This window comes from Propithecus coquereli, unplaced genomic scaffold (assembly GCF_000956105.1).
Source record: "Propithecus coquereli isolate 6110/MARCELLA unplaced genomic scaffold, Pcoq_1.0 Scaffold370, whole genome shotgun sequence".
NCBI classification, from domain to species: Eukaryota; Metazoa; Chordata; class Mammalia; order Primates; family Indriidae; genus Propithecus; species Propithecus coquereli.
Genome location: NW_012149397.1, coordinates 2,331,007 through 2,356,794, shown reverse-complemented (window position 1 = coordinate 2,356,794; position 25,788 = coordinate 2,331,007). Strand labels below are relative to the sequence as shown.

The 25,788-nt window shown below is 52.0% G+C and overlaps 1 protein-coding gene across 1 annotated transcript in view; it reads left to right on the top strand.

The window, feature by feature from the left end:
* Positions 1-25,788, top strand: part of FGD3 (FYVE, RhoGEF and PH domain containing 3) — a 50,778-nt gene that overhangs the window by 5,661 nt on the left and 19,329 nt on the right. Inside the window, exons 2-9 of the mRNA XM_012651816.1 lie at positions 6,289-6,434; positions 7,257-7,758; positions 16,012-16,101; positions 16,823-16,959; positions 17,615-17,771; positions 23,069-23,207; positions 23,966-24,024; positions 25,430-25,576. Coding sequence (XP_012507270.1) covers positions 7,306-7,758; positions 16,012-16,101; positions 16,823-16,959; positions 17,615-17,771; positions 23,069-23,207; positions 23,966-24,024; positions 25,430-25,576 — 1,182 coding nt within the window. The 5' untranslated portion in view covers positions 6,289-6,434; positions 7,257-7,305. The remainder of the gene's footprint in view (positions 1-6,288; positions 6,435-7,256; positions 7,759-16,011; positions 16,102-16,822; positions 16,960-17,614; positions 17,772-23,068; positions 23,208-23,965; positions 24,025-25,429; positions 25,577-25,788) is intronic.

Here is a 25,788-nt window from a genome sequence, read left to right as displayed (position 1 = left end):
CACCCCAATTCAGAAGCCTGTGGCACCCCACTGTGTTCTCTGCAGAGAGGATGAAGACCCCCGGCCATGCCCATAGCATCCTGAGCGTTTCCCAGGCTGGACCCCAAGGTGATAACTGTGCACTTCCAGGCATCTCTGGGTCACGGAGTGGCTTTAGTGAAACCAGCCGCCAGTCATTCCACTGGGCGTGGCCAGGGCACCTTGGGCCTTGCTCCCTGCTGATGTGTCCTCTGTGGGATTGGGACCTAAAGGCACCAAAGTTAAGCCAAGGAGAATCTGTCCGAGGACGAGTGGTGGCCTGTGCCCTGCAACTGCTGGTGTGCGCGGCACAAGCAGTTTATTGTGTCGCCTGCTGGCGCTTTCACTATTTGGATCCTCCATTGCAGCATATCCAACTACCCGAGTGGCATGAAGCTATAGCCACCCCATCATCATCATCCGTCATGACTCTGGGGCCGAGTGGGCTCAGTGGGGTGGCTCTCACAAGGGGTCTCCTGAGGCTCTCGCACACAGGGCTGGGACACACCTGTGTGGCCTCTGTGTGGCTGAGGCTTCCTCACAGCATGGCAGCTGGCTTCCAAGGGTGAGAGTCCCGGAGCTGTCCTTCCTACCTGACCTTGCCTCGAAGGCCACTCGGCCTCATGTCCACTGCTCTCTCTGGCTGGTCCGTGTGTCAGAGTTTGCCTCTAGATTAGAGGAGTGTTGAACATGTGTGCAGTTTCTAAACCACCACAAATGTGTTTGCTGCTCCCTCCACACCTACTTATGGAGTCCCTGCTGTGCACCGGGGCCACTGGGCCATTCCAGTGACAGCCTTGTGGGGCTTCCAGGGTGCTGAGGGCCAGGTAGCAAGGTGGATGGGTGCTGTGGTAGATTTTAGTGGAGTGACTCCCACCCTGCCCCTGGGGGGAGACATCTTACGGCAGGTGGAGCTGGGCGGTGGGCAGACTCATGGCCCCTCTATGGTACTGTCCCTGTCTGTCTTGTGGGGCCACTGAGCCATGAGGGCCTCCAGGGTAGGGACTGCAGCATTCGCCCCACCCTGTCCTCTGATTGCTAAGACGGAGCCACACAAATGGTCCAGGGCACCCTGGATTCTGGGGCATACTTAATTTCTTCATACTTGTGAGTCCCTTGTGTTGGATGGTGTCCAGGACACGTGCTCTGGCTGAGTCTGCAGCGGGTACAGCTCTCCTGGGTCAGCAGGCACCGACCTCACTCGGCCTAGGTAGCCTGGGGCTTCCTACAGGGAGAGCTAGGGGTGCCGGGTAGAGAGAACTGACCGCGGCTCCCTGAGCACCCGTGTGGTGACATGTATGCAGCCCTGGGTATATCAGAGTAACCCAAGTCCAGGGGGTTCCAGCGTGGCTAGGGTCAGCCTCTCTGAGCCTTAGCATCCCTGTGTGGAGGGTAGAAATGTCTCCCACCTTGGGTGAGTGCGAGTAAGAGAGTGTGAGAAAGTGCTCAGCACTGACCCTGCACATGGGGGTGTGGGGAGGTGTGTGCATATGTGTACATGTGTATGCATGTGTGTGCACACATGTGTATGTATGTGGTCATGTGCACTTGTATATGCGTGTGCACATGTGCCTTGAACTCCAGGTAATGGCCTTGCTGGCCCAGGGAGGCTGCTTCAGGTGAAACCTTTGGCTGGGCCAGGGCTCCGCCCAGGTACCTGCTCATCCTCCACCTGCCCGTCTATCCATCTTGCTCTGTTTTGTTACTGAACCAAACCCGGGTGTGCTTACCTGGCGCAGTGAAGCCAGACACTGACGCCGAGAGCTGCAGTGGGAGAAAGACGCTTTATCGCAGGGCCGAGCGGGGAGTACAGCAGCTAACACTTGCACCTGGACCCGCTGATGGCTTATAAACAGGGTGTTGAAAGGCAGAGTACATTTCAGGCAGGAAAATCGTAGACCAATAGTGGAGGTTATACATTGGCCTGACATCCTGCAGGGGCACGATGGAGTCAGAGATGCTCAGATTAGTGGACAGGAATGCTAAGGTGGTTGGTCCTGACAGGCCCCTCAGGGGGACATTGAGAACAAAGAAAGGCTGTCAGAGTTCAGCTCCTCAGTCCCCCTTATCTGCATTTTCCTTCTGCTGGGGGTTCCTGAAAAAGGACTCAAGGACTGTTAAGCTCTCAGTTTCCACAGGGAACCACACGCCTTGTGGCTCTGGCGTCCCTGGAGGGCCTGTCCTCATCAGGTTGCCCTTCGCTTCTCAAAGTGCCCAGAACATCCTCTGAAGGGACTCAAGAAGGACTCAAGATTTTCCTTCATTTCCAAGCTGTCCCCCGACCCCCACACCCTAAGAGGGGTCTCTGCCCCATATCATTTTATTTTTTCATTACTTCTTTTATTTTAGAGCTACACATACTCTTTGTAAGAAGTCTTTGCAACAGAACAGAAGGGAGTGAAGTGACAATGACAGGGTCCTCAACCAAGCCCCGCAGCCCCCTTTCCGCCCTCCCGCTCCCCTCCCCAGAACCCCCTAAAGACTTCACTTTAATTTGATTACCTCTGTAAAGATCCTGTCTCCAAATAACGTCCCATTCTGAGGTCCTGGGAGTTAGGACTCCAGTGTGTAGTTGGGGGAGGACCAGCACAGACACAATCCAATCAGCAGCACAGGTATTTGAAAAGCAAACCAGCAGGTGCAAAGCTGGAAGTGAGCATCCCACAGAAGCCCTTCCGTAGCCAGCCAGTGGTGATTCAGGGCCTCCCGGGAGCACAGCACACCCCTCTTCTCTGGACGGGGATGTCCAGGCGGCCGCCCCAGGCTGGTGGCAGCCACACGCCCCATGGCCTCCCGCCTATGACCCACCCTCCCTTCTGGATTGAGGAAAATGACGCTGGGGAATGTTTGTGACTCACCAAGTTCCGGCTACTCAGAGGCAATGAGGGTGGGATTTTTCCTAAGCCCTGTGAGGTGAAACTGACGTACAGTTAACTGTGTGCAGTTTGTAAGCCTTGACACATGTGTGTGCCCGGGAAACAGCCAAGGTAATGAGCACGCACATCATCCCCCAGAAGCTCCTTATGCCCCTTTGTACCTGTTAGGGTGGAAAACTTAGTAGGTGCTCGCTGAGCGGTTGGGAAAGACTCCTCACCCAGAGATTAAGATATATGATAGTAAAAAAAGTTTCTTTTACCCTTCTTAGAGGAGAGGGAGGGAGAGAGAGAGAAGGGAAGGGGGGCAAGAGAGCAGGGAGACGTGTGGCATCCCAAAGAAAGAGAAGGGAGATGCCAGCAGCGAGGCCAAGTGGCTCGCTGATTTTAAGGGGGACGAAGAGAAGAAAAAAACTCTGATGCTGTCAGTTGATAACAAAAGCAGCAGCGGGTAGATAACGGAAACTACAAGGATGTCACAGTCCAAGACTTGGTTTCCTGCCTTCCTTGGAGAAGGGATCATCACAGGAGATGCGACTGTGTCCTGGAGATACGGTTGAGGCTGTAGCTCGTTCTTCTGCTGTTTGCTCAGAACTCTGTAAAAGCAGATTCTCAAAAAAAAAACGATTTAGAACAAGAGAGATTTACATCTCTTTTCTGTTCATTCAGCTCTTTCCAGAAGTTGTGCAAAACAAAACGCCTGCAGAGTACCTGTTAGTGAGAGAACTCACAGGATTGATCTTTAACTCTTACTGGGGAAATTGTGGGATTCGGTACTTTCCTGTTATTTTTGCAAGGCTGCCCCTTTCATCACCCCTCCCCCACCCACACCTTCTGGGCACCCACTGGGCACCCACTGATCTGTGTCCTGTCACCACAGACTAGTTTGCATTTCCTAGAGTTTCATACAAATGGAAAAACACAATGGGTCTTCTTCTTTGTCTGGTTCCTTTTACTTGGCATAATTATTACTAGAGTCACTGATGTTATAGTCCCTTTTTAGTAATGTTCTGGAAAGGTTTGTGTAGAATTAGTACCACTTCTTCCTAAATATTTGATAGAATTCGCCAGTGAAGATCTCTAAGCCTGGAGTTTTCCATGTATAAAAATTTTAACTACAAATATTTCTTGTGCTTGGTGTTCATTGAAATTCTTAGATATGTGGATTTGTAGTTTATATCAAATCTGGAAAAACAATCTGGAAATTTTGGCCATTTTCTCCTCAAATATTTTTCCTGCCCACTCCTTTTTGGGACTCCAATTACACATATGTTTTGCTGCTGAAGTTCTCCCACATTTCACTAATGCTCTGTTCTCCTCCCCACCATTTCATTTTGGATAGTTTCTCTTGCTGTCTCTTCAAATTCATTATTTTTTCTTCTAAATTTCTAATCTGCTATTAATTCTTTTCAGTGTGTCTTTGATCTCACACTTCATGGTTTCCATCTGTGGAAGTTTGACGTGGGTCTTTTTATGTTTTCTACATCTCTACTTAACTTTTGAACCTCACAGAATGCAGGCATAATAGCCATTGAATGACCCTTTCTGCAACGTCTGCATCGGTTATGGGTCAGTGTCAGTCGACTGAGTTTTTTCTCCTTATTATGAGTTGTGTAGTCCCTCTGTATGCCTGGTGATTTTTGATTGGGTGCCAGACATTGTGAATTTTCCCTTGCTGGGTGCTGGATGTTTTGATATTCCTATAAGTATTTTTGAGCTTTGTTCAGGGATGCAGTTTTGTAAATAATGTGGCCTTCCTGTTAAGATTTGTTAGTATTTGTTAGGTGGGACCAGAGAGATGGTCAGTATGGGGCTAATTATCCATCACTACTGAGGCAAGACCCTGCTGAGTCCTCAACCTAATGTCCCGTGGACCTTGGGGCTTTGCAGGCTGGCTGGTGGGAACAGGCATATCCCTTTCCCGTGTGAGCTCCCTCTGGTCCATTCAGGTGGTTCTTTCTCCAGCATCGAGCAGTTTGCTCCCACACATGTGCTGAATAGTTCTTAAGGGACCCCCCTGCAGATCTCAGGGTTGTCTCTCTGTGTGCAGCTCTCTGTTCTCCAGGGCTGCATCCTGTGAACTCTGACCACCTTGGTTTCCTGGGACCCCCAGTTCTGTCTTCCCAACTCAGAAGGTCCACTGGGCTCCCCTTCCCTGATCCATGGGCCAGAAATGGTCTCCAGGCAGTGAGCTGGGGCAGCAGGAGGGCTCACCTCATTTGTCCCGTCTCTCAGGGATCATGGTGCTTTGCTGCCTGGTGTAGTGTCTTGCAGACTATTATTTTGTATGTGTTGTCCGTTTTTCTGTTGTTTCAGGTGAGAGCCAATCTGGTTTCTGTTACTTCATCCTGACCAGAAGCACAGTTACCCGAAAGTGGGGCTGCCAGGCAGCTGCCTGTGAACACAGCAAGGCTGAGCACAGCTCACATTCCACCTGGTGTATTCTTTTTGCTGTGTCATGTCTGACTTCTGGAAACTTGAGTTTATCTCTCATGCTATGAGAAGAATGCAGCAAAACATGTATTTTCTGTTCAGAAATCTTAAGATAGCTCCCCGTTAAACGCATTAAGAATGTGTCAGTAGCCAATAATAAATACCCACCTCAGTGATTTTGGAGTCACTTAAAGGTCCTCTCAAAAGGGGTTTTGCCACCCATCAACGCCCAGGAGCTTGCACCTGGTGGCGGGGGCTCCCCCATGGAGCCTGCCGGCTTCCACAGCCACGGGGGACTCCGCTGGAGCCGGAGCCTGAGCCTGAGCCTCGCTCTGCCCGGAGGCACATCTGCCTGCCCAGGGAGCAAGGCGCAGGCTCTGGGACAGCTTCTTCACTGTGCGCGTGTGAGTGCGTGAAGCCTGTTTCTTCACTGATGGTTCTTTACTCTGCCTAGCAAGTGAGGAAGGCAGCAAGTGTGGAAGCTGCTAGCAGAAGAATATCTGAGTGTGAGTGAGTCGGCGTGTCAGTGTGAGTGTGCAAGGGAGCTACCATGTGCATGTGACCAGGTGAGGGTCTGGGGTGTGGGCTGGGGAGGCATGTGGTGCTGCCTGTAGGCTCGCGTCACGCTGGACGGTGCCTACGCGTTCAGGTGACCCTTCCCCTTGGCCACCGGGCACTGCGTGGCCAGGAGCAAGCTCAGTCCTGGCCCCAGACTGACTTTCACGCTGAGCTGAAATGCTGCCCATTCCAGTGTGTGGCCACTGGGGCTGGCCCTGCCCTGCTCAGGGCTGTGTGTGTCGCCTGGTGGCCAAGGACATGGCTGTGCAAATGCCTGGGTCCTCTGGGCTGGGCAGTGGCATGGAGCTGTCCTCCTCCAGCCCCTCCCTTTAGAATCGGTGCCTCCGGCTGCTCCAAAGGCCAATTGGAGAAAGTGGTTTTCATTCTTCTCTAACGTTTTTCTCAGCTCCTCTTCAAACCTGCCAGGCAAGAAAGATTTCCAAGGAATCGCTCCAGCCCTGTGTGGGCCTCTGCGGGCCAACCCCAGCCCCCTGAAGAGAGCCAGGCGCCCGCCCGCCACCCTCAGCACCCTCGCCAGACGGACAGCGTCAGGTAGGGGGTGGGTGACTGCCGCTAGAGGCCCCCACTCCTCTGCGGCTGCATCTTGGGTTCAAGAGAACGATCTCAGGGAGTGTCGCCCTCCCTCCGGTCCAGTCTCCCTCGGGTCCTCTTTAGAGGAGCCCAGTGAATCCCTGTGCACTTAGAATTGGCACTTGGATTTGCCCTCCCCTTGAGGGTTCCAGCAGAGGCATGTGGGCAAATGTGAGGTGGCCCCAGTGCTCGGAAGGGACGAGGAGTTCCAGGACAAAGATCTTGGTGGGCGTCCTTGGGCGAGACCTGCCTCTTGTGTGGCAGGTCTGGCCTGGGGAGACGACGGCACAGCTAGGGCCGGGGCCTCTGGAGGTTGTCTTCTCACTTGTCCAACAGGCAGTATGATGGAGGAGGAGGCGGTGGCGATAGGGACACTGGCCTCATCTCCTGGAAGCGTCCTAGGGTGCAGCAGCACTGCGGATATGAAAGTGCTCTGTAAACAGCTGCGGTGCTCCTGTTGGTTATTGTCGCTATTTTGTGCATGTATTTTGAATTTTTTGAATAGTAGATAGCTTCATGCTACAGGATTACTTTTTTCCATATAGAAGAAACTTAATTTTAAAATAAAACATTTGCCATTTGCCATTCCCCAAAAGCCTGTCTGGACAGGACCCAACTGAAGCTGAACAGGGTGCTCACATTCCACATGCAGCCCCCAGCTGCCTCCTCTGGGCTGATTTTCTCCTGGGGGGTGCTGCCTGGGGGCTGCATTTGGGGGGCTGCAGCTTGGGGGGCTGGTCCGTGCCTGGCTGGCATTGAGCGAGGCTCGTTTCTGCCCCACAGGGAGCCCTGGTCCAACCTCGGACAGAGCCTGGTGAGCTTGGCTTTGAGGATGGAGTCAGACGAGACGCCCTCAACTCTTCCAGGACCCGCTGCTGCTCTGGGGATGCCAGACGCTGGCCCTGACAGCACCTCCCTGGGGAAACTCCGAGGGCTCCCCATCGGGCCCAGGGCCCATTGCAGGGACCCTTGTAGCCCAGCTGCAGCAGGGGATGGCTCCCCAGACACTGGCTCCGTGGGGGAGCTGAGCAGTGGCGCAAAGATCCCCAACCGGGACAGTGGAATCGACAGCCCATCCTCCAGCGTGGCCGGGGAGAACTTCTCCTGCGAGGAGGGTGGTGAGGCCGGCTCAGGCCCCGGAGTGCTGGGGCTGAACCCTGAGATAGCCCTGCACAGCCAGGTCCCACAGGACACCCCCCAGGAGGAGGCCAACAGTGACGTGGGTGAGGAGCCCAACCCTGAGAACTCTCCCCCGAGGGCTGACAAGGATGCCAGCCTGGCCCAGGTAGGCCTCCCCTTCTCTGTCCCAGGCACGGGCTGCAGGGCTGTCCTTGGGGGTTGGGAGTTGAGATTTTCTGTGGGCATCACCCCACACCTTGTTCTCAGGAATGAGGTGCACGGGCTTGTGCCATGCAAGGGGAGGCTCCAGGGATGGGGTCTCTGGGAAAAGCCCATGAGAAAGACTCACACACGCCAGGCTAGGCCCACCTGACACCTTGGGAAATGACCTCCATCCTGAGCCTCAGTTTCCATGTCTGTGTGGTGGGCACATCGCCTACCCCAGGAAGGCATGATGGCCAGTCTTACTGGTGGTGCTGCCCACAGCCCCCCTTCACAGAGTGCTCACTGTGAACCTTGCAGAAGTTCTAGGAGGGAGGCAGCATGAATGGGGAAAATGGCTTTTCCATATGGGGAAACTGAGGCACGGAGAGCGTGGTCCCTGCCCAGGGTCACTCATGGGGTATGGCACAGCCCTGGTGCTCTGTGCTCCTTGGGATGTGGGCAGGACCTGGGAGGCCCACACCATGGTGTGGAGGCCAGAGCAGAGCATTCCCAATACAATAGCAGGTGCCTGTGGCCTGGTGGGTCTGCCTTGAGAGAAAGTTTGTTTGCATCCTCTTTAGCCTTCACTGAGCTCTGGGATCCAGGCAGGGGGAGATGGAAATGCAGTAGATTTCCCAGGCTTAGAGAAACCTCGTGTGCACTGAGGGCACAGCATGGGTAAGCCGCCAAGTGACCAGGTCCTAAGATCATTTGATGCGTCAAACCTGCTGGCTCCTGGGTGATGACATTACTGGCGGAGATGGTAAGCATCAGGAGGTAGGCTGGGCAGGTGAGGGCAGCCCCATGCCTGGGCCACTGTGAGCCAATTTCAAGGAGGGAAGGCTGGGCCTTGTTTTAATGCAGGTTTTATATATTATTACTCAGGTACAGTAAGGCCAACAGATCAGGAAATGACTGCTGTTGAAAAGATAGTTTGCTACTCATGGTTCCCAAGAGGACGGGGCATGCCATGTCATGGGGGGCCACACGGGAAGGACCAGGGTCGGTCAGGAGGCAGAGAGAGCGAGGGGAAAACATGGACCCAAGCCTTTATTGTGGTTTCCATGGGAACGAACAGGCGTGGCAGGGCCAGCAGGCTTAGGATTGGCTAGTTTGAACCATTTCAGTGGGCTCTGGGCATAAGGGCTGTCCCTAGTTGTTCGGTACCTGCCCTGGGGTGACGAGGGCAGGTGGACAGTGGCCCAGAGTGTGAGAGACCCAAAGAGGAGCTGGGGCATGTGAGCTCTGGGTTGGTTGGTTTGCATTTGAAAGATGTGAGCACCAGTGAGTCCTTGACTGTCTCTGCGAATTGGCCAGCCCTGGGAGGGGCAGGCCCTCCAGGGTCAGCAAGGCCCAGATGTCAGAGCATCAGAACACAGAAAATAAAAGACCTGGTTAGTAGTGGCCACACCCTCCGAGGCTCTTAAGTTGTGCTCCAACCAGGACTGTGCTGGCTGCCTCAGTCTGCGGGTGCGGGGGACGGTGCAGACCCCTAGGCCTGGTGATTCAGGTCCTGGGGTGTGGCTGGAGTCAGAGGCTTGGCTGGGGAAGGCGCAAGTCTTTGTGTCTGTAATAGGAGGACTCTGATGCGTCTGTCACTGATGGGAGTGCGTTAGTCTTCTCTTTCTTGGGGTGGCTGGGTGGAACACTGCCCACCACACACTGGCCTGTCCTCGGTGCAAGGCACTGGGCCAGGAGCCTTGGGACCCTGTGCCTCATCTCTCTCCATGCTAAGGTAGAATAAGGGGTCCTGACGTGGGGAGGACAGTGACACAGGTGTACACACACGTCAGATTGGCAAGCTGGGCTCCGCACATGAGGAATTAGCTAGAAGAAAGCTGAAAAATTATAAAGGAAAGGCATTAAGGAAGGATTAAGGACATATTTCAGCAGCACATTTCTTGGGCCCCAAACCGTCCAGCTCTCAGGGGCACGTGGTGTTTCCTGGGTCAGACGTGAAGCTGCCTCTCACATGAGGATGTGGGGCCCTGGGGCTGAGGCCGCATGGGGGACGGGGGGGCTGGGCCGGTGCCCCTGGACGAGTGGGAGTTTGGGCCCCTTCCCAGAGAGGAGCTCTCTCCTAGGCAGGGTCTCCGCCCACCCTCACGGCCTTTATGTTTTTCAAGGGGGTGTCTTTCACAGTTAAGTAAAATAATTAAGGCTCAATTAGACGAAAACGTTTAGTTCCTTGAGTTTCTATCCTTGATACATGGTGGGGTGAGGTATTGAGAGGGTTGAGGACACTGCTAGTTTGTGTGCCCTTTCAAGGTTGTGCATGGGGGAGCCTGGGAGCAGGTCTCTTTTGCAAATAGAGAAACTGAGGCACAGAGGGACTGAATTATGTGGCCCGGATCAAGGTACTTCAGGCTGAACCCCTCACCTTCTCCCTGGTTCCCCTCCAGGCCCGTTCCTGTGAACGCACCCTCTGGGCACCCTGCTTTGCTCTTCAGAACTCATGGCGTCTCCCAGCTCTGTAGCTCGGTCCTCAATAATTGTGCCCTCCCCTCTGTGCCCACAGCCCTCCTGGCAGCACCCCCACCCCCACACTGCCATCAAAGACCTTCCCTCTCCTCCAGTTTCCTGGGCACTGCGGCCCCACCTGAAGGCGCCAGCTCTGGCCCGCCCCTAGCCCCAGGCAGGCCCCCTCCCACCCGGACGGCCTCACCCCTTCTTTGCTGGAGGCCTCCGTCTGTGCCGTCCTCCCTGGAGCCTTCCGGAAAAGTCGCCCGGAGGATTCCGCCCTTGGGTGCTGGCCCGTCTGGCTGCCTCATGCACTTGCCCCACTGACCCGCGGCTCCTTGCTGGGGAAGCGCCCGGCCTCTCCGCAGGCGCGCAGTCAGGACTCAGCCCCGGATCGGCCAGTGAGCGAATGAGCAAGCCACCCCCAGAGTGTTCAATAAGCTGAAAACGCAGATCCGAGACAAGACCGTTTGTCCACAAATAGGTTTGAGGAGGGATCATTTATCGGAGGTCTGTGAGAATCTGCCATGAAAACGATTGGCGGGGGCAGATGATACTGACCCCTGGCGAGGGAAGACGTGGCTCTGTCTGGTGACCAGCCGCCGCCTCCGGGACACGGGCTCCCCGCGCCTTCTCCGCAGAAGGCTTCGTCCCCACCCGGCAGCGGCGGAGCCCTGGGCGGACTGAGACTGGAGGCAGCTCGGCACACGTGCGACAGGCGCAGAGGCCAAGCCAGGAAGGGACGGCACCCCGGAAGTTAGCGAGGCCCCCTTGCCGGCTCGCCGGGAGTCGCACTGCATCTCTTTCTTCCCTTTCCTTTCTCTTTCTCCAAGCTTTAGCTTGAGCGTGCTAGTCTGCTAAAAATATTAACACAGGAGGCTGTGGGGGGAGGCCGAGGCCCCCCAGCAGACTGTCATCCCACTCTCCCATCTGTGCTTTCCAGAAGGTGCTGCTGTTAGCCCCGTGCTAGAGACGGGGAAGCCGAGGCACAGGGCGAACGTGTTCCCAAGTCTCTGTGCAGGGCTGTCGCGATCTGAACTCTGCATCCCCAGGCCCAAAAGACTTTTGTGTGTTCTTTTGGTATCCTGTGACTTTGCTGAATTGGTTCATTAGTCCTAACAATTTTTTATGGAATCTTTAGAGTTTTCTGCATATAAAATCATGTCATCTGTGAACAGAAAATAATTTTACTTCTTCCTTTCCAATTTGGATGCCTTTGTTTTTTCTTTTTCTTGCCTGATTGCGCTGTCTAGAACTTCCAGTACTACACTGGATGGAAGGTGAATTATTCCTGTGACATCGATTGTAATGTCCCCTCTTTCATTTCTGATTTTAGCTATTTGAATGGTCACTTTCTTTTCCCTAGTTAATTTAGCTAAAGTTTTGTCAATTTTGTTGATCTTTTCAAAAAACCAACTCTTAGGGGTTTTTTTCCTTGTCTTGTTTCTAACCTTAAAGGGAAAGCTTTCAGTCTTTCACCATTTAATATGATGTTAGCTGTGGGCTTGTCATATATGGCCTTTGTTATGTTGAGGTAGTTTTATTCTATTCCTAGTTTGTCGAGTGTTTTTATCATGAAAGGGTGTTGAAGCTTGTCAAATGCTTTTTCTACATCAATTGAGATGATCATGTGGTTTTTGTCCTTCATTCTGTTAATGTGATGCATTATTAATACATTAACTGATTTTTGTATGTTGAACCGTCGTTGCATTCCAGCAACAAACTTGGTCATGGTGTATACTCCTTTTAATACGCTGTTGAATTTGATTTTCTAGTAATTTGTTGAGGACTTTTGCATCAATATTCATCAGGGATATTGGCCTGTAGTTTTGTTTTGTTTTTTGTTTTTTTTCCTTTTTGGTTTTGTTTTTTGTTTTTCTTGTAGTGTCTGTATGGCTTTGGTATCAGGATAATTAATGCTGGCCTCATTGAATGAGCTTGGAAGTGTTCCCTCCTCTTCAATTTTTTTGGGAGAATTTCAAGAGGATTGGTGTTAATTCTTCTTTAATGTTTGGCAGAATTCATCAGTGAAGCCATCTGGTTTCAGACTTTCCTTTGTTGGGAGGTTTGTGATCACTAATCCAATCTCACTCATTATTGATTTTTTTCAGATTTTTTATTTCTTAATGATTCAGTTTTCATGGGTTGTGTTTCTAGAAATTTTTTTCCATTTCTTCTAGGTTATTCGATGTGTTGGCATAGAATCGTTCCTAGTATTCTCTCATAATCTTTTTATTCCTGTGGCATCAATTGCAATGTCCTCTCTTTCATTTCTGACATTTGAGTGGTCGCCCTCTTTTCCCTAGTTAATGTAGCTGAAGTTTTGTTGATTTCGTTGATCTTTTCAAAAAACCAACTCTAAGGGGTTTTTTCCTATTGTTTTTCTCTATTTTATTTATCTCTGTTCTGATCTTTATTATTTCCTTCCTTCTTCTAGCTTTGGGTTTAGTATGTTCTTTTTCGAGTTTCTTGACGTGTAGAGTTCAGTTGTTGATTCAAGCTCTTTTTCCCTTTTCAACGTACATATTTATAGCTATAAACTTCCCTGCTGGCACTTCTTTCACTGCATCCTGTAAGTATGTTGTGATTTCATTTAGTCTCACTGTATTTTCTAATTTCCCTTGTGACTTCTTTTACCCTTTGGCTATTCAAGTGCGGTAAATTTGCACATGTCTGTGGGTTTACATTGTGTTATTGATTTCTAGTTTCATTCCGCTGTAACTGGAAAAGTTACTTTGTATGATTTGTCTTTTTGAATCTTTTAAGAATTGTTTTATGCCTAACCTGAGGTCTGTCCTAGAGAGTGTTCTAGGCGTACTTGGGAGGAATGCATCTTCTGCGGTTATTGGGTGGAGTGTTCTGTATTTCTCTGTTAGGTCCAATTGTCTATAGTATTGTTCAAGCCCTCTATTTCCTTATTGATCTTGTGTCTGGTTCTATCCATTATTAACAATGGGCTCTGAAATCTCCTACTATTATTTTGTTGCTCTCTCTTTCTCCCTTCAATTCTGTCAAAATTTGTTTCACATATTTAGGAGCTCTGAGGTTTGATGCATAAATATTTATGCTGATTGTGTCTTCTTGGTGACTTGACCCTTGTATCATTATATAATGTCCTTCTTTGCTTCATAGAACAGCTTTTGATTTAAAGTCTGTTTTGTCTGATATAAATGGGACAGCTTCTGTTCTTTTTTGGTTACCATTTACATGGATTATCTTTGTCCATCTTTTTACTTTCAGCTTATGTATATTCTTATAACTAAAGTGAGTCTCTTGTGAATAGCATAGAGTTGGACGCTATTGTTTTTACTCCATTCAGCCAGTCTGTCTTTTGATTGGGGAGTTTAACACATTTACATCAAAAGTACTTAATGATAGGGGAGGACTAACTATGGCCATTTTGCTCATTGTTTTTTGTATGTCTTATAGCTTTTTCTGTCCTTCCTTTACTCTCTTACTGCCTTCCTTTGTATTTCATTGATTTTTTGTAGTGCTATGCTTTGGCTCCCTTTTCATTTTCTTTTTTATTTTTAAAATTTTATTGTTTTTGAGATAGGGTCTTGCTCTGTCACTCAGGCTGGAGTGCAGTGGCATGATAATAGCTCACTGCAACCTCAAACTCCTGGGCTCAAGTGATCCTTCTGCGTCAGCCTCCCAAGTAGCTGGGACTATAGGTGAGTGCCATCATGCCTGGCTAATTTTCTTCATATTTTGTAGAGATGGGGTCTCACTATGTTGCTCAGGCTGGTCTCGAACTCCTGGCCTCAAGTGATCCTCCTGCCTCAGCCTCCTAAAGTGCTGAGATTACAGGCGTGAGCCACTGTGCCTGGCTTGCATTTCCTTTTGTGTATATTCTATAGATATTTTATTTGCATTTACTGTTGCAGTTATGTAAAACATCTTTAAGTTATAGCATTCTCTGATAACTGCAATCGCATATAAAACCTCTACTCCTTTACAGTTCCACCTCCCCCTCCCTGCTGTATTCTTGATGTCACAAATTCACCTTTGTATATGGTATACCGATTAAAATAGATATAAAGTTTTTAAATGTTTTTGTAATTTAAATTTCATGGGCCAGAATTACAATAGTACAGTTTATTTTATTTGTCTATGTATTAACTTTTACTGGAGAACCTTATATTATCATGTGGCTTTGTGTTGCCATTTACCATCCTTTTGTTTCAATTTGAAGGATTCCTTTTACCATTTTTTTTTTTTAGAGCAGGTCTAGTGGTAATGAACTCTTCTTAGCTTTTATTTATCTGGGAAAGTCTTAATTTCTCCTTCATTTTTGAAGGACAGTTTTGCTGAAGACAGTATTCTTGGTTGACAGGGTTTTTTGTTTTTGTTTTTTGGTTTTTTTCCTTTTAGCACTTTGAATATATCATCCCACTCCCTTCTGGCCTGCAAAGTTTCTGCTGGGAAATCCTCTGATAAACGTATGGAAGCCCCCTTGCAGGAGACAAATTGATTTTCTCTTCCTGTTTTTAAGATTTTCTTTGTCTTTGACATTAGACAGTTTGATTATAATATATCTTGGTGTGATTCTCTTTTGATTTATCCTTGTCGGAATTCTTTGAGCTTCTTGAATTTTTATGTCCATTGCTTTCTTCAGATTTTGGAGGTTTTCAGCCATTATTTCTTTTCTTTTATTTTCTTTTACTTGGGAGACAGAGTCTTGCTCTGTCACCCCAGCTGGAGTGCAATGTATGTCATCATAGCTTACTTCAATCTCAAACTTCTGGGCTCCAGCAATCCTCCTGCCTCAGCCTCCTGAGTAGCTGGGACTTCAGGCACCCCCCACCATGCCTGGCTAATTTTTGTATTTTTGGTAGCAATGGGGTCTCGCTCTTGCTCAGGCCAGTATCGAACTCAAGCTCAAGTAATCCTCCCACCTCAGCCTCCCAGAGTGCTAGGATTACAGACGCGAACCATCGTGCCTGGCCTCATTATTTCTTTAAATAAACTCCCTGCCCCTTTTTCTCTCTTCTCCTTTGGAGACACACACATTATATATTTGATGGTGTCTCATAAATCCCTTAGGCTTTCTTTGCTTTTCTTCATTCTTTTTTGTTTTTACTTCTCTGACTCTATGATTTCAAATAACCTCTCTTCAAGCTTGCTGATTCTTTTACCTGGTCGAGTCTGCTATGGAACCCCTCTTATGAATTTCTCAGTTCAGTTACTGTATATTTTAGCTCCAGAATGTCTATTTTATCCTTTTGTATAGTTTCTGTCTCTTTGTCAATGTTCTCGTTTTGTTCCTGCCTCAATTCCTGGTTTTATTTTTTCGTTGTGTGCGTTCTCTTTTAGGTCATTGAGCATCTTTATTATAGCCATTTAGACTTTTCTCGAGCCGCTCATAGATCTGTGTTTCTTTGGGGTTGGTTTTGTAATTGTTATTTTGTTCCTTTGACTGGGCTGTGTTCTTCTGTTTCTCTGTAGCTTTCTAATCCACTATCTTGCTGACATTGCTCTGCGATATATTTTGATGTGCTTGCTGCAGCTGCCCTGTCACAGCCCCAGGAGGGTAGAGTCACCTCAGGGATGGAGAGGGTTTTGGGGGATTGGCATAAACTGTTGCACTTTTCCCAGAAACCTCCCTGGAAATAGCATCCACGAGAACTGGGTGCCACATCCCAGTCCCAGCGGCCTCATAGCCCTGGTTATCCTAGCACACAGCGGCAGCCGCTGTTAGGTGCTGCTCCCAAGGCTCGGCTCCCCAGGTGAGCTGCACGTCCTCTCTCCACAGCACTCTGACCCCCAGAAGCTGCTCCACATTGCCCAGGAGCTCCTGCACACTGAGGAGACCTACGTGAAGCGGCTGCACCTGCTGGACCAGGTAGCGCACGTGGCTCAGGGGCCTGCCTTTGTCCATTTTCAGAGTTTCAGTGGGCAGTTTCAGAGGCAAACTTTCTATCTCTTAGCATTGGTTGGGCATTACAGTTGGAGAACAAATTACTTAAATACTAAAACTCAGACAAATTTAAGTCTAATCTAGAAATATTTTTTTTGCTTTCAGTGGTTGTGGCGTGGGGCAAAGGATTTGTCCAGTAACCTTTCGGACATTTCTTCTTGGCAGTTGCATTATCTGAGAACACAAATGGGTTCTGGACACTTTTCTGCATAAATAGATGGGACAGTGGATGCTACTCATCCCTGTCCCTGTGGCAACACAGGGCTTATGAGCACAGGAAATAAAGCACCAATGGAGCCAGGGTTTTGACAGAGTGTGTTGCCTATGTTTGTGTTTCACAAGCCAGAGAAGGAAATCTGGACCTTCCATTTCCCATGCAAGGTGGCTGAGGAAGGATGCATATAAACCCCTCAGGGCACGGTCCCTGCCTCACCCACAATCCTTACCCATAAGTAAGCTTGCGTTAAGACCATGAGTTCTTCAAAGCAGTTTGACGGAAAGGGAGGAAAATGACTCTGAAGTTCATTAAGATAACACGAGGTGGTGGCAGCCCCTCCTGAGTGTCCACATATGTGGCTGATGCCCGATCATAACTGTCTGTGGTGGATGACCTTCAGTGGCCATTGTGTGGGCTTCTCCACCCCAGGTTTTCTGCACCAGGCTGACCGAAGCAGGGATTCCTCCTGAAGTCACCACGGGCATCTTCTCCAACATCTCCTCCATCCACCGTTTCCACGGGCAGTTCCTGCTGCCTGAGCTGCAGACTCGGATCACGGAGGAGTGGTGAGTACCGTCCATGGACACCTGGGGGTGACACTAAACGCCAGGCAGGCACTGGGGGAACTGTCTCATGGTGGCCTGCACGCCTCCCTTCCCTACTGTCCTGGGTCCAATCCTGACCCCACTCCTTTCTGGTTGAAAGTCTATCAGTGTATTTTTCTGCTTCTCGAAACTTATTTGTAAATTCCTGTCCAAAGCAGCAGTTAGTTTTTATTATCAGTACTGCAAAGTGCTACTTTCCCCATGACTTTGCCAGCAATGCACAGAGCCATGGTTTCTAAACTTTGCTCGCTGCAAGGGAGTAAAAATGTATTTCACTGATCCTCTTTGAGAACTGTGGCCCATCACTGGAGTGGTCCTACTTCTAATACCTCCTGTATTTGGGGCACTGGCTCTAATCCTGCACTGGTGAAGTGTATTATAGGCATCCTCTCATTTAATCCCTCAGTAACATACTGTTTTCTAACCCATGTGATATAGGGGAGGAAACTAAGCCTCAGTGAGGGTGACCAATTTGCTCAGCATCACACAGAGCTGGGAGTCAGGCCTTGCCCCGAGCCGTCACCCTGCCCGCCCCCCCGGGAAAATTCATGTCCACTAACCTCAAGCCTTTGTCCCACCTGGGCTATTTCTCTGATGATTTCACTCCCCCACAAAGGGACAGGAACCCCCGGCTCGGGGACATCCTGCAGAAGCTGGCCCCATTCCTGAAGATGTACGGCGAGTATGTCAAGAACTTCGACCGGGCCGTGGGGCTGGTGAGCACTTGGACGCAGCGCTCCCCGCTGTTTAAAGACATCATCCACGGCATCCAGGTAGGGTGGGCTGCAGGCCTGTGGGTGCAGACATCCCCGAGGGGCACAAAGCTGGGTGTGTTATTTTTAAAAACATAAATTTTTTACTCCAAAAAGTATTAATAATATATGACATTATTGAAATTTTGGAACATAGAGAAAATCACTAAAATTATGAGATGTGTCCAGATGCTCTGCTGATGTTTTGATCCTTACCATAACTGCCAGAGACAAATCATCATTCCCATTTCATGGGTGAGAAAATCGTGGCTCAAGAAGTCATGCAACCTACAGCATCATGAATAATTATTTGATAGAACCTGGGTTCAAAGGACAGTCTAGGATTCCACAGTGTCCCTCAATATCTAGTGCAGGCACTTTTAAAATGTTATATTGATCTTTTCTTTTTCTTTTTCCACAAACAGCCTACTCACAGCCCTTGCTGCTGTTGTCTCCTGCAAGGCTGGTCTTTTTCTTATTGATTTACAAGGTTTTTTTATGTTAAGAGCATCAATTGTTTTGTCTTGCATGTTGCAGATTCTTTTGACCTTTTATTTTTTAACCTTGTGGTGATATTTGCCATACAAAATTTTTGTTTAACTACATTTACTTCTTTATAAATGCATTTCCCACTACCTAAGATTATATAAATTATTTTTTTTCCCTAACTTTATGGCTTAATTTTAAAAATTTAAAAAGCTACCCCAGCATAGTTTTCAGGTAGATTGTGGTACGTGGCAAGAATCCAGTTTTATAGTTAGCTGCTTGTCCCAACATCACCAGCGACCCCGCACGCACAGGCACACATGTGTGCACATGCACACTCTCACACACTTGTGCACGCACACACATCCCCTGCCCCATTTACCCTGCAGGGCTCATGGGCCCTGAGCATTCTCTGTGGTGATCCTGGATTTGGGGTGGCCCCTTGAAACTTTCTGCATTTTCCCCAGACCCCACTGCCACCAGGTTACCACAGTTTCCTTGTGCAGAGTCCTAGGTCCTTTGAGTCCTTCAAATGTCCCCATCTCAGTATCAGCATCGGGTCTTAGAGAGGAGAGCCCTGTCCTCACACAGAGCCCTTCCTTCTCCCCTTCTGTGTCCCCATGCCCACGCCCCTCCATACCTCAGGCCCTCCACGTGGCTCTCACTCCAGCTGTCCCCACCGAGAGTCACTTCCAGCCTCCCCAAGCTCCATTTCTGCTGACCCAGCAGCCCTGCAACCTGTGCTGCCTGCGTCTGTGGGGCCAGGGTCCAATCGTCCCAGCTGGGGCGACAGCCAGGCCTATGGGGCAGACGGGGACCAGTCGAAAAGACGGATGCTTAGGCCGGGCAGGTGCTGTGGCTCTGCAGTCCCACAGAGGGGACAAGAACAAAGTCCTGCTTTCTAGGACGTAGTTTCCTTTTCCAGTAAGTGTGTTCCCCTGTGGTCTTGTTAACCATCCACGCCAGGTTTGCAGCTGCTCTTAGAGCCAGCACCGTAAGTTACCAATAGGGACCATGGCTGGTGTCTCCAGCACCTCCCTGACCCAAGGTCCACGGGGCCCTGGTGTCCTTCCTAGTCCTGATGCGTAAGTTTGCTATTTTTCTTTTCCTCTCTTCCCCCACCCCTCCTCCTCCCCCTTCCTCATTGTCATCATCATCATCATCATCATTATCATCAAAGCCACAATTGAGGAAGTTGGAATCTGTCTAAATTTGCATTGGCCAGTTAGTATCTGATTTGGTTATTCTCAGGAAGAACAGAAGAAAAAGACAAAATCAGGATGCATTTGGTTTTCTTCTCAGGTAGACGCCCCTCTAGGCTTCAGGATGAAGGGGTAGACGTGGCCACAGTCTGGGGTTTGTCCTTGCTCTGGAGGCGCCGCAGCACTGAAATCCTCCACAGCCACGAGGCGTAGTGGGACACGTGTGCTGTCGAGTGCGAATGAGTTCCTCCAGGTGCAGCGAAACAGGCTCTCACCTGGCACAGGCTGCGCCCCCCTGCACACCTGGCCAGCCAGGTCCTTGAGTGTGGCCAGCCTTCGGCGGGTAGACACCTTCTGTACAGGGAGGATGGACAGTCGTCTGCGGCAGCCGCACCAGCACTGCCTTGTCCTGGGCGCCGTCTGCCCAGGGATACTTGTGGACAGTCACGGTCCCTGGTCACAGGCCAGCTGCCAGTCATTGCGTCCCCTCATCCTGGGCAGATCTCAGGCGCTGGGCTGGGCAGGCTGTGGGGAGGACTGTCCACCCCAGGCGTAGCCACCCTCCGCGGATGACTTCACCGTCAAGGACCCAGGCTGGGTCTGCGCATGTCGGTGGTGCTCCTGGCACCTGGTGACAGGAGGGCTGGATGCTGTAGCAGCCGCAGGGCAGGACAGGACACTGCGACAGAAAACCGTCCCACCCAGATGTCCATAGTGCCGAGGCTGAGAAGCCCTGGCGTGGAAAAAACGGGATTTCGGCCCACCCCTTTCCCTGGCAGCAAGGAGTCCGCGGAGAACCCAGCTACCCTGGCCCCAGCAGGGATGCGGGCGCCCCAGGAGTGCAGGGCTACCCTGGGCTTCCTGGCCCTCGAGGACTGGCCAGAGACCAAGGCTTGCCGGGACAGCCTGGGAGACAGGGCCTGGCGAGCAACTGGCAGAGGTAGCTGTGAGTGCCAAGCGAGAAGCCTTGGGTGCTGCAGGGATGATGGGCCCCCCAGGACCTCCTGGGCCCCCTGGGTACCCAGGCAAACAGGGACCCTGTGGGAACCCTGGCCCTCGGGGCATTCCTGGCATCATCGGGGCTGTGGGTCAGATTGGCAACACGGGGCCCAAGGGAAAACATGGAGAGGAGGGTGATCGAGGAGAAGTGGGACGTGGGCACCCGGGGATGCCTGGGCCCCCAGGAATCCCAGGTCTCCCTGGCCGGCCTGGCCAGGCAGTCAATGGCAAGGATGGAGACAGAGAGTCCCCAGGGGCTCCAGGAGAGGCAGGCCGACGTGGCCTGCCAGGCCCCGTGGGGCTGCCGGGCTTTTGTGAGCCTGCAGCCTGCCTCGGAGCCTCAGCTTATGCCTCTGCCCGCCTTACGGAACCCGGGACCATCAAAGGGCCATGAGCATGAGGCCCGAACAGCAGCGGCATCCTGGGTGGGGTAGAACCAGGTCCCCTCTGGGTGGACATGCACCTCGTCCCTCAGCCCAGGAAACCAACTTTCCCAGGACCATCTGTCTGGAACCCAGGAGCCCTGAGGAAAAGGAATTCTAAAACATGGGGGAAGGGGAGGTAGGGCACTAGAGTGAAGAGGTGAGGCCGACAGACAGGGCAAGGGTCGCTGGAGAGTCGAAGCTCCGAAGGGAGTGGGGTGGCTTTCCTTCCCGGAGCATCACTCAGCTGTTACCACACAATGTCTCCTTAACCTGCACCGCTCTCCACTGCCATCTTGTCCTTGGGGCAGGCGGACTGAGGTCTCTGCTGGTTCCTGATCCCATTTTCACTCTCTGGACTTACTGGGTGACTGCTGATGGGTGACAACCCTGACAGCTATCCTTAAGCCAGCCCCACTACTTCCTTCCCGCCTCCCATCTGAGTATTTAAACATTCGTCTCCCCTTCCCTCTCTGGCATAGCTCTCCCTGCCACCCCCAACCTCCACGTTCTTCCCAGATCTACCCAGGCCTTTCTGTAAATAAAAGCCCCCAACCTGGGTACAAACCAAAAAAAAAAAAAGAAAGAAAAAACGGGATCTCGTGACAACGAAGGTTCCTGTGGCCTTTGGAGGTTTCCTTTGTTCAATCCAAAGCATATTTTAAATTATTTAAACTTTTGTTTCGAAATAATTTCTGATGTTTACAGAAAAGTTGCAAAAATGGCAACCTGTTAACATTTTATCTTCTGTATCTTTCTCACTGAACACACGTATGATTATTATTTTTGAGCGTTTCGAGACTCAGTTGCAGGCCCCGCAGCCCTTCATCACTGAATGTGCACAGGTGTTCTCTTTTATGACCACAGCGCAGTGACCAAAATCAGGGAATTTTACACTGATGTCACAGTACTGTCTACTCCACAGCCCACACTCAAATGTCACTTGTCCCAATAATGTTCTTTTTTTTTTTCTTTTTCTTTTTTTCTGGTCCATAACCCAACCCAGGGCCATACATTGCGTTCGTTATTGCATTTACCTCCTGTCGAGAACAGGCCTCTCTCCTTGTCTTCCTGCGGGGTATAGGCCCTGCCTGCAGCCTGTCATTGGTCCACAGTTGGATTCGGGCTGTGCCTTTTCACCGAATGAGGCTGTGTCCCTGTCACGGAGCTCTGCCTGGGGGCTGCGATCCTTGCCTGTCCCTTTTCTGGGGTTGCTCACCTGATGAAGGTGCGTCTGCCAGGACTCTCAGGTGCAGTTAGGTTTCTCCCCTGTCAAGAAGTTCCTGTCGGTAGACACTTTGAGACTGTGTAAATATCCCCTTCCTCACCAGCCCCTGAGATTCTCACAATTGAAACGATTGTCTTTAGCAAGGTTGCAAACTAGGGTTCTCCTCACTCTGCTGTATCCAAGGCATCTTTGAGCTCATCCGAGCCGGAAGCCGTTCTGTTCTGGGCCCTGAGCCCGGTGAGAGTGGCTGAGGCCCTCGAGTTGCTGGCACGTGGGTGGGGGATGCAGGTGGACGATGACAGGCAGCAGCCCTCTCAGCCAGAGGCACTGCCGAGTGGGCATCGTCGGGGGAGGAGGAGACAAATGGCATGGGCAGGAGGACCCGAGTGGGGAGCACAGGGGTGACTGGTGACAGCATTCAGCACATGTGTGTCTAGGGCTCAGGTGCTGGCTGGAGGGTCTGGATCCCCTGGCAGCAGCGAGGAGGAGCTGAGGGGCTGGGAGGGAGCTGCGGGGCACCGGGGACAGTGCTGGGCAGGGACAGGGCCTCGAGAGTCCCAGCACCCTGCGTGCCACCTGAACACTCACGCTGTGTTTGTGATGAGAGGAGTTTGCAGAAGGACCGTCAGGGCGGCTTCTGGCGTGAGAGAGACACCGACCCGATTCACGGCGAAGAGAGCTGGGCAAAGCTTTGCTTGGTTTCTAGGCAGAGGGTGGAAGGCGCTTCGGGCCCACGTGGATGTGAGTGGGGAGAGACCATTCGGGGGCCGGGGGGAGGCGGTCTGGCCTGGCGCTCACTCTCTCCAGTGAGGGCGTGATAGAAGAGCAGGCTCTGGATCCAGAGCCGGCCGCCTGGGGCCATCCTCGCTCCGCCAGTCAGCGTTGCTGAGCCTCGCTTCTCCCAGCTGTCAAGTGTGGTCTGTGCCAGCCATCTCGGCCTCCTGGGGCTGGTGTCCACACGCTGCCCTGTGTCCCCCACAGAAGGAGGAGGTGTGCGGGAACCTGACGCTGCAGCACCACATGCTGGAGCCTGTGCAGAGGGTCCCCCGGTACGAGCTGCTGCTGAAGGACTATCTGAAGAGGCTCCCGGGGGATGCCCCAGACCGGAAGGATGCAGAGCGTGAGTTGGGAGGCTGCAAGGCTGAGGGCTCCTGTGGGAGGCAGGGGGATCTGCCGAGAACCCTGGAGGCGGCGAAAGGGGGAGGGGGAGACAAAGAGAGACAGAGGGGGTGGAGGGAGAGAGACATCCAGAGAGATAGAGACAGAGAGAGAGTGGGGGGGAAGAGAGACAGAGACACAGAGAGATGGGGGAGAGAGAGAGACAGAGAGAAAGAGGGAGACACAGAAAGAGAAAAAGGAGAGACAGAGACGCGGAGAGATGCACAGAGAGAGGAGGGGACAGAGAGAGCGGGCCCCCTGAACAGCTCAGGAAGTGACTTAGTGTCTTCGAGGGCGGAGAAAAATCGCTCCTACTTGCAGTGTGAGGGCGGATATTGGTCTGGGTGAGGTGCTGCTGGATGCGGGCCCTCTCCAGAGCTTAGACCCAGGAGTGGGCCTCATGAGGCTGGCGGGGCCCCTGGGCCAAGGGCAGTGACCGGCGTGGCCGGCGGGCAGCACAGGGCAGGGGTCTGTGCAGGAGAGTGGGAGGCCCTCCTGCTGTTGGCCCCAGCAAAGGGGCCTGTCTGCAGGTCCACGGGTCACACCCCTGGTCCCCAGGGCCAGGCCTCTGGAACAGCCCAGGCACCCGTGGGCAGGGCCAAGAGCAGGGACAGAACCTCTCCCTGGCAACAGCTGCCCCAGAGCTCCAGAGTCAGCTTCTCGGGAGAAAGTGTGGAGCCCCCGTGGCCCCCAGGCTAACCCTGCATCTTGCCCCTGCAGGGTCGCTGGAGCTCATCTCCACTGCCGCCAACCACTCCAATGCAGCCATTCGGAAGGTGGTGAGTGCATGGGGAGGGGACCAGCAGTGTGGTGCAGGGACAGCCAGGGCGGGTAGGCCCCACCCACGAGCACCTCCACCCCCTGTGCCCCAGGGAGCCCCCTGAGTGAGCACCTTCACTCGCATGCGAGCACACTCACTTACACACACACACATACACACACACCCCCATCCTCAGGGGGCCGGGGGGCCGTCTTGATCTGCGTGGCCTGCCCCTTGCTAGCCCTGTGATCCTGGGTGAGTTATTTAGCACTCTGTGCCTTAGTTTCCTCCTCCGTGAAACGGAGGCACCGACAGGACCTGTCTCACTGGGCTCTTGTGGGAATTAAAAGAATATCTCTACGTAAAGTGCTCAAGGCAGGACCTGGCTCAGTAAGCATCAGCTCTCAGAGTTGGTGTCATTCATTCATTCATTCATTCAATGAAGCTGTAATCGTCGCTTTCATGGGCTGCTCTGTGCACACCCAGCCCCCCAGCACATGACAGGTGCACACCCAGCCCCCTAGGTGCATGCCGGGCACACGCAAACTCCACTGGTACACCCAGCCCCTAGTAGAAGGCAGGTGCACGCCCAGCTCCCCCGTATCCATACCAGGGACCTACCCACCTCCCCGATTCCCACAAGGCCCTCGGCCCTGTCCCAGTCTGCCCCTCTAAGCTCTCCACTGCTGGCTGCTCTCGTGCCCCTACACTCTGTGCTGTGCCCTGTGGCCCACTTGCATCTACCTGCGTCTTGCCAGAGGCAGAACGGCCAGCAAAGCAGCCTGCTGAGGGTGTGTAGGCTGAGATCACCCACGTCCAAGGTCAGGGGCTGCTGAGGCACGGCAGGTCCAGACTCAGATAGTGCTGTGTGGTTGAGGTTCCTGCGGGCTTGGCTCTGCCTTCTGTGTGTTGGCTTCCAGCTCAAAGCTGCGGCCATAAGCTGTGACCCTGTCCCTCTGCACCTCAGACTCCTGGTCAGCCATGTGACCACCCACCAATCACCACGGCCAGGGGAAGGTAACGTGCAGATTGACCGAGTCTGGGTCATGGCCACACAACTTCTCCATGCCTCAGTTTCCTTGTCTGTAAAGTGGAGATATTAATGGCACCCACCTCATAGGGTCGGTGTCAGAATTAAATGAGTTAAAACATGCATCATGTGTAGACCAGCACCTGGCTCAGCAATGAAGTTAGCTGCTGTCGTTATTTATTATTGTTGTTGTTATTCCCTGCATGGTGAACTTCTATTCATCCTTCAATACCCAACCGGAATATCACCCCATGTTTTCCATCCCCACCTGTTGTCGGGAGGCTCACTGTCCTATCTGGATCCCGGGTCACGTGGCAGGACAGGGCTCAGTGCCTCTGAGTCCCCAGCAGCCCCCACATGCCTTGCATCTACCTGAGCCTCGTGTCTCTTGCAGGAGAAAATGCACAAGCTCTTGGAGGTGTACGAGCAACTGGGTGGGGAGGAGGACATTGTCAACCCGGCCAATGAGCTGATCAAGGAGGGCCACATCCAGAAGCTGTCAGCCAAGAACGGCACCACCCAGGACCGCCACCTCTTCCTGGTGAGCCCAGCCCTGCCAGTCCAGCCACAGAGCCTCCCTTGCCTCCTCCCCATGGCCCCGGCTAGTGCTGGCAGGGCTCTGGTTGCCCAAGGACATGGCTCTTCTGTGGCCTCTCTTACTGGGACTGCTGGCACCATCGGTGACCCCCCGTTCCCCCAGCCACGTGGAGCCTCATTCTTCCACATCCAGGCACCAAGCCTTTGCCAGGGCTC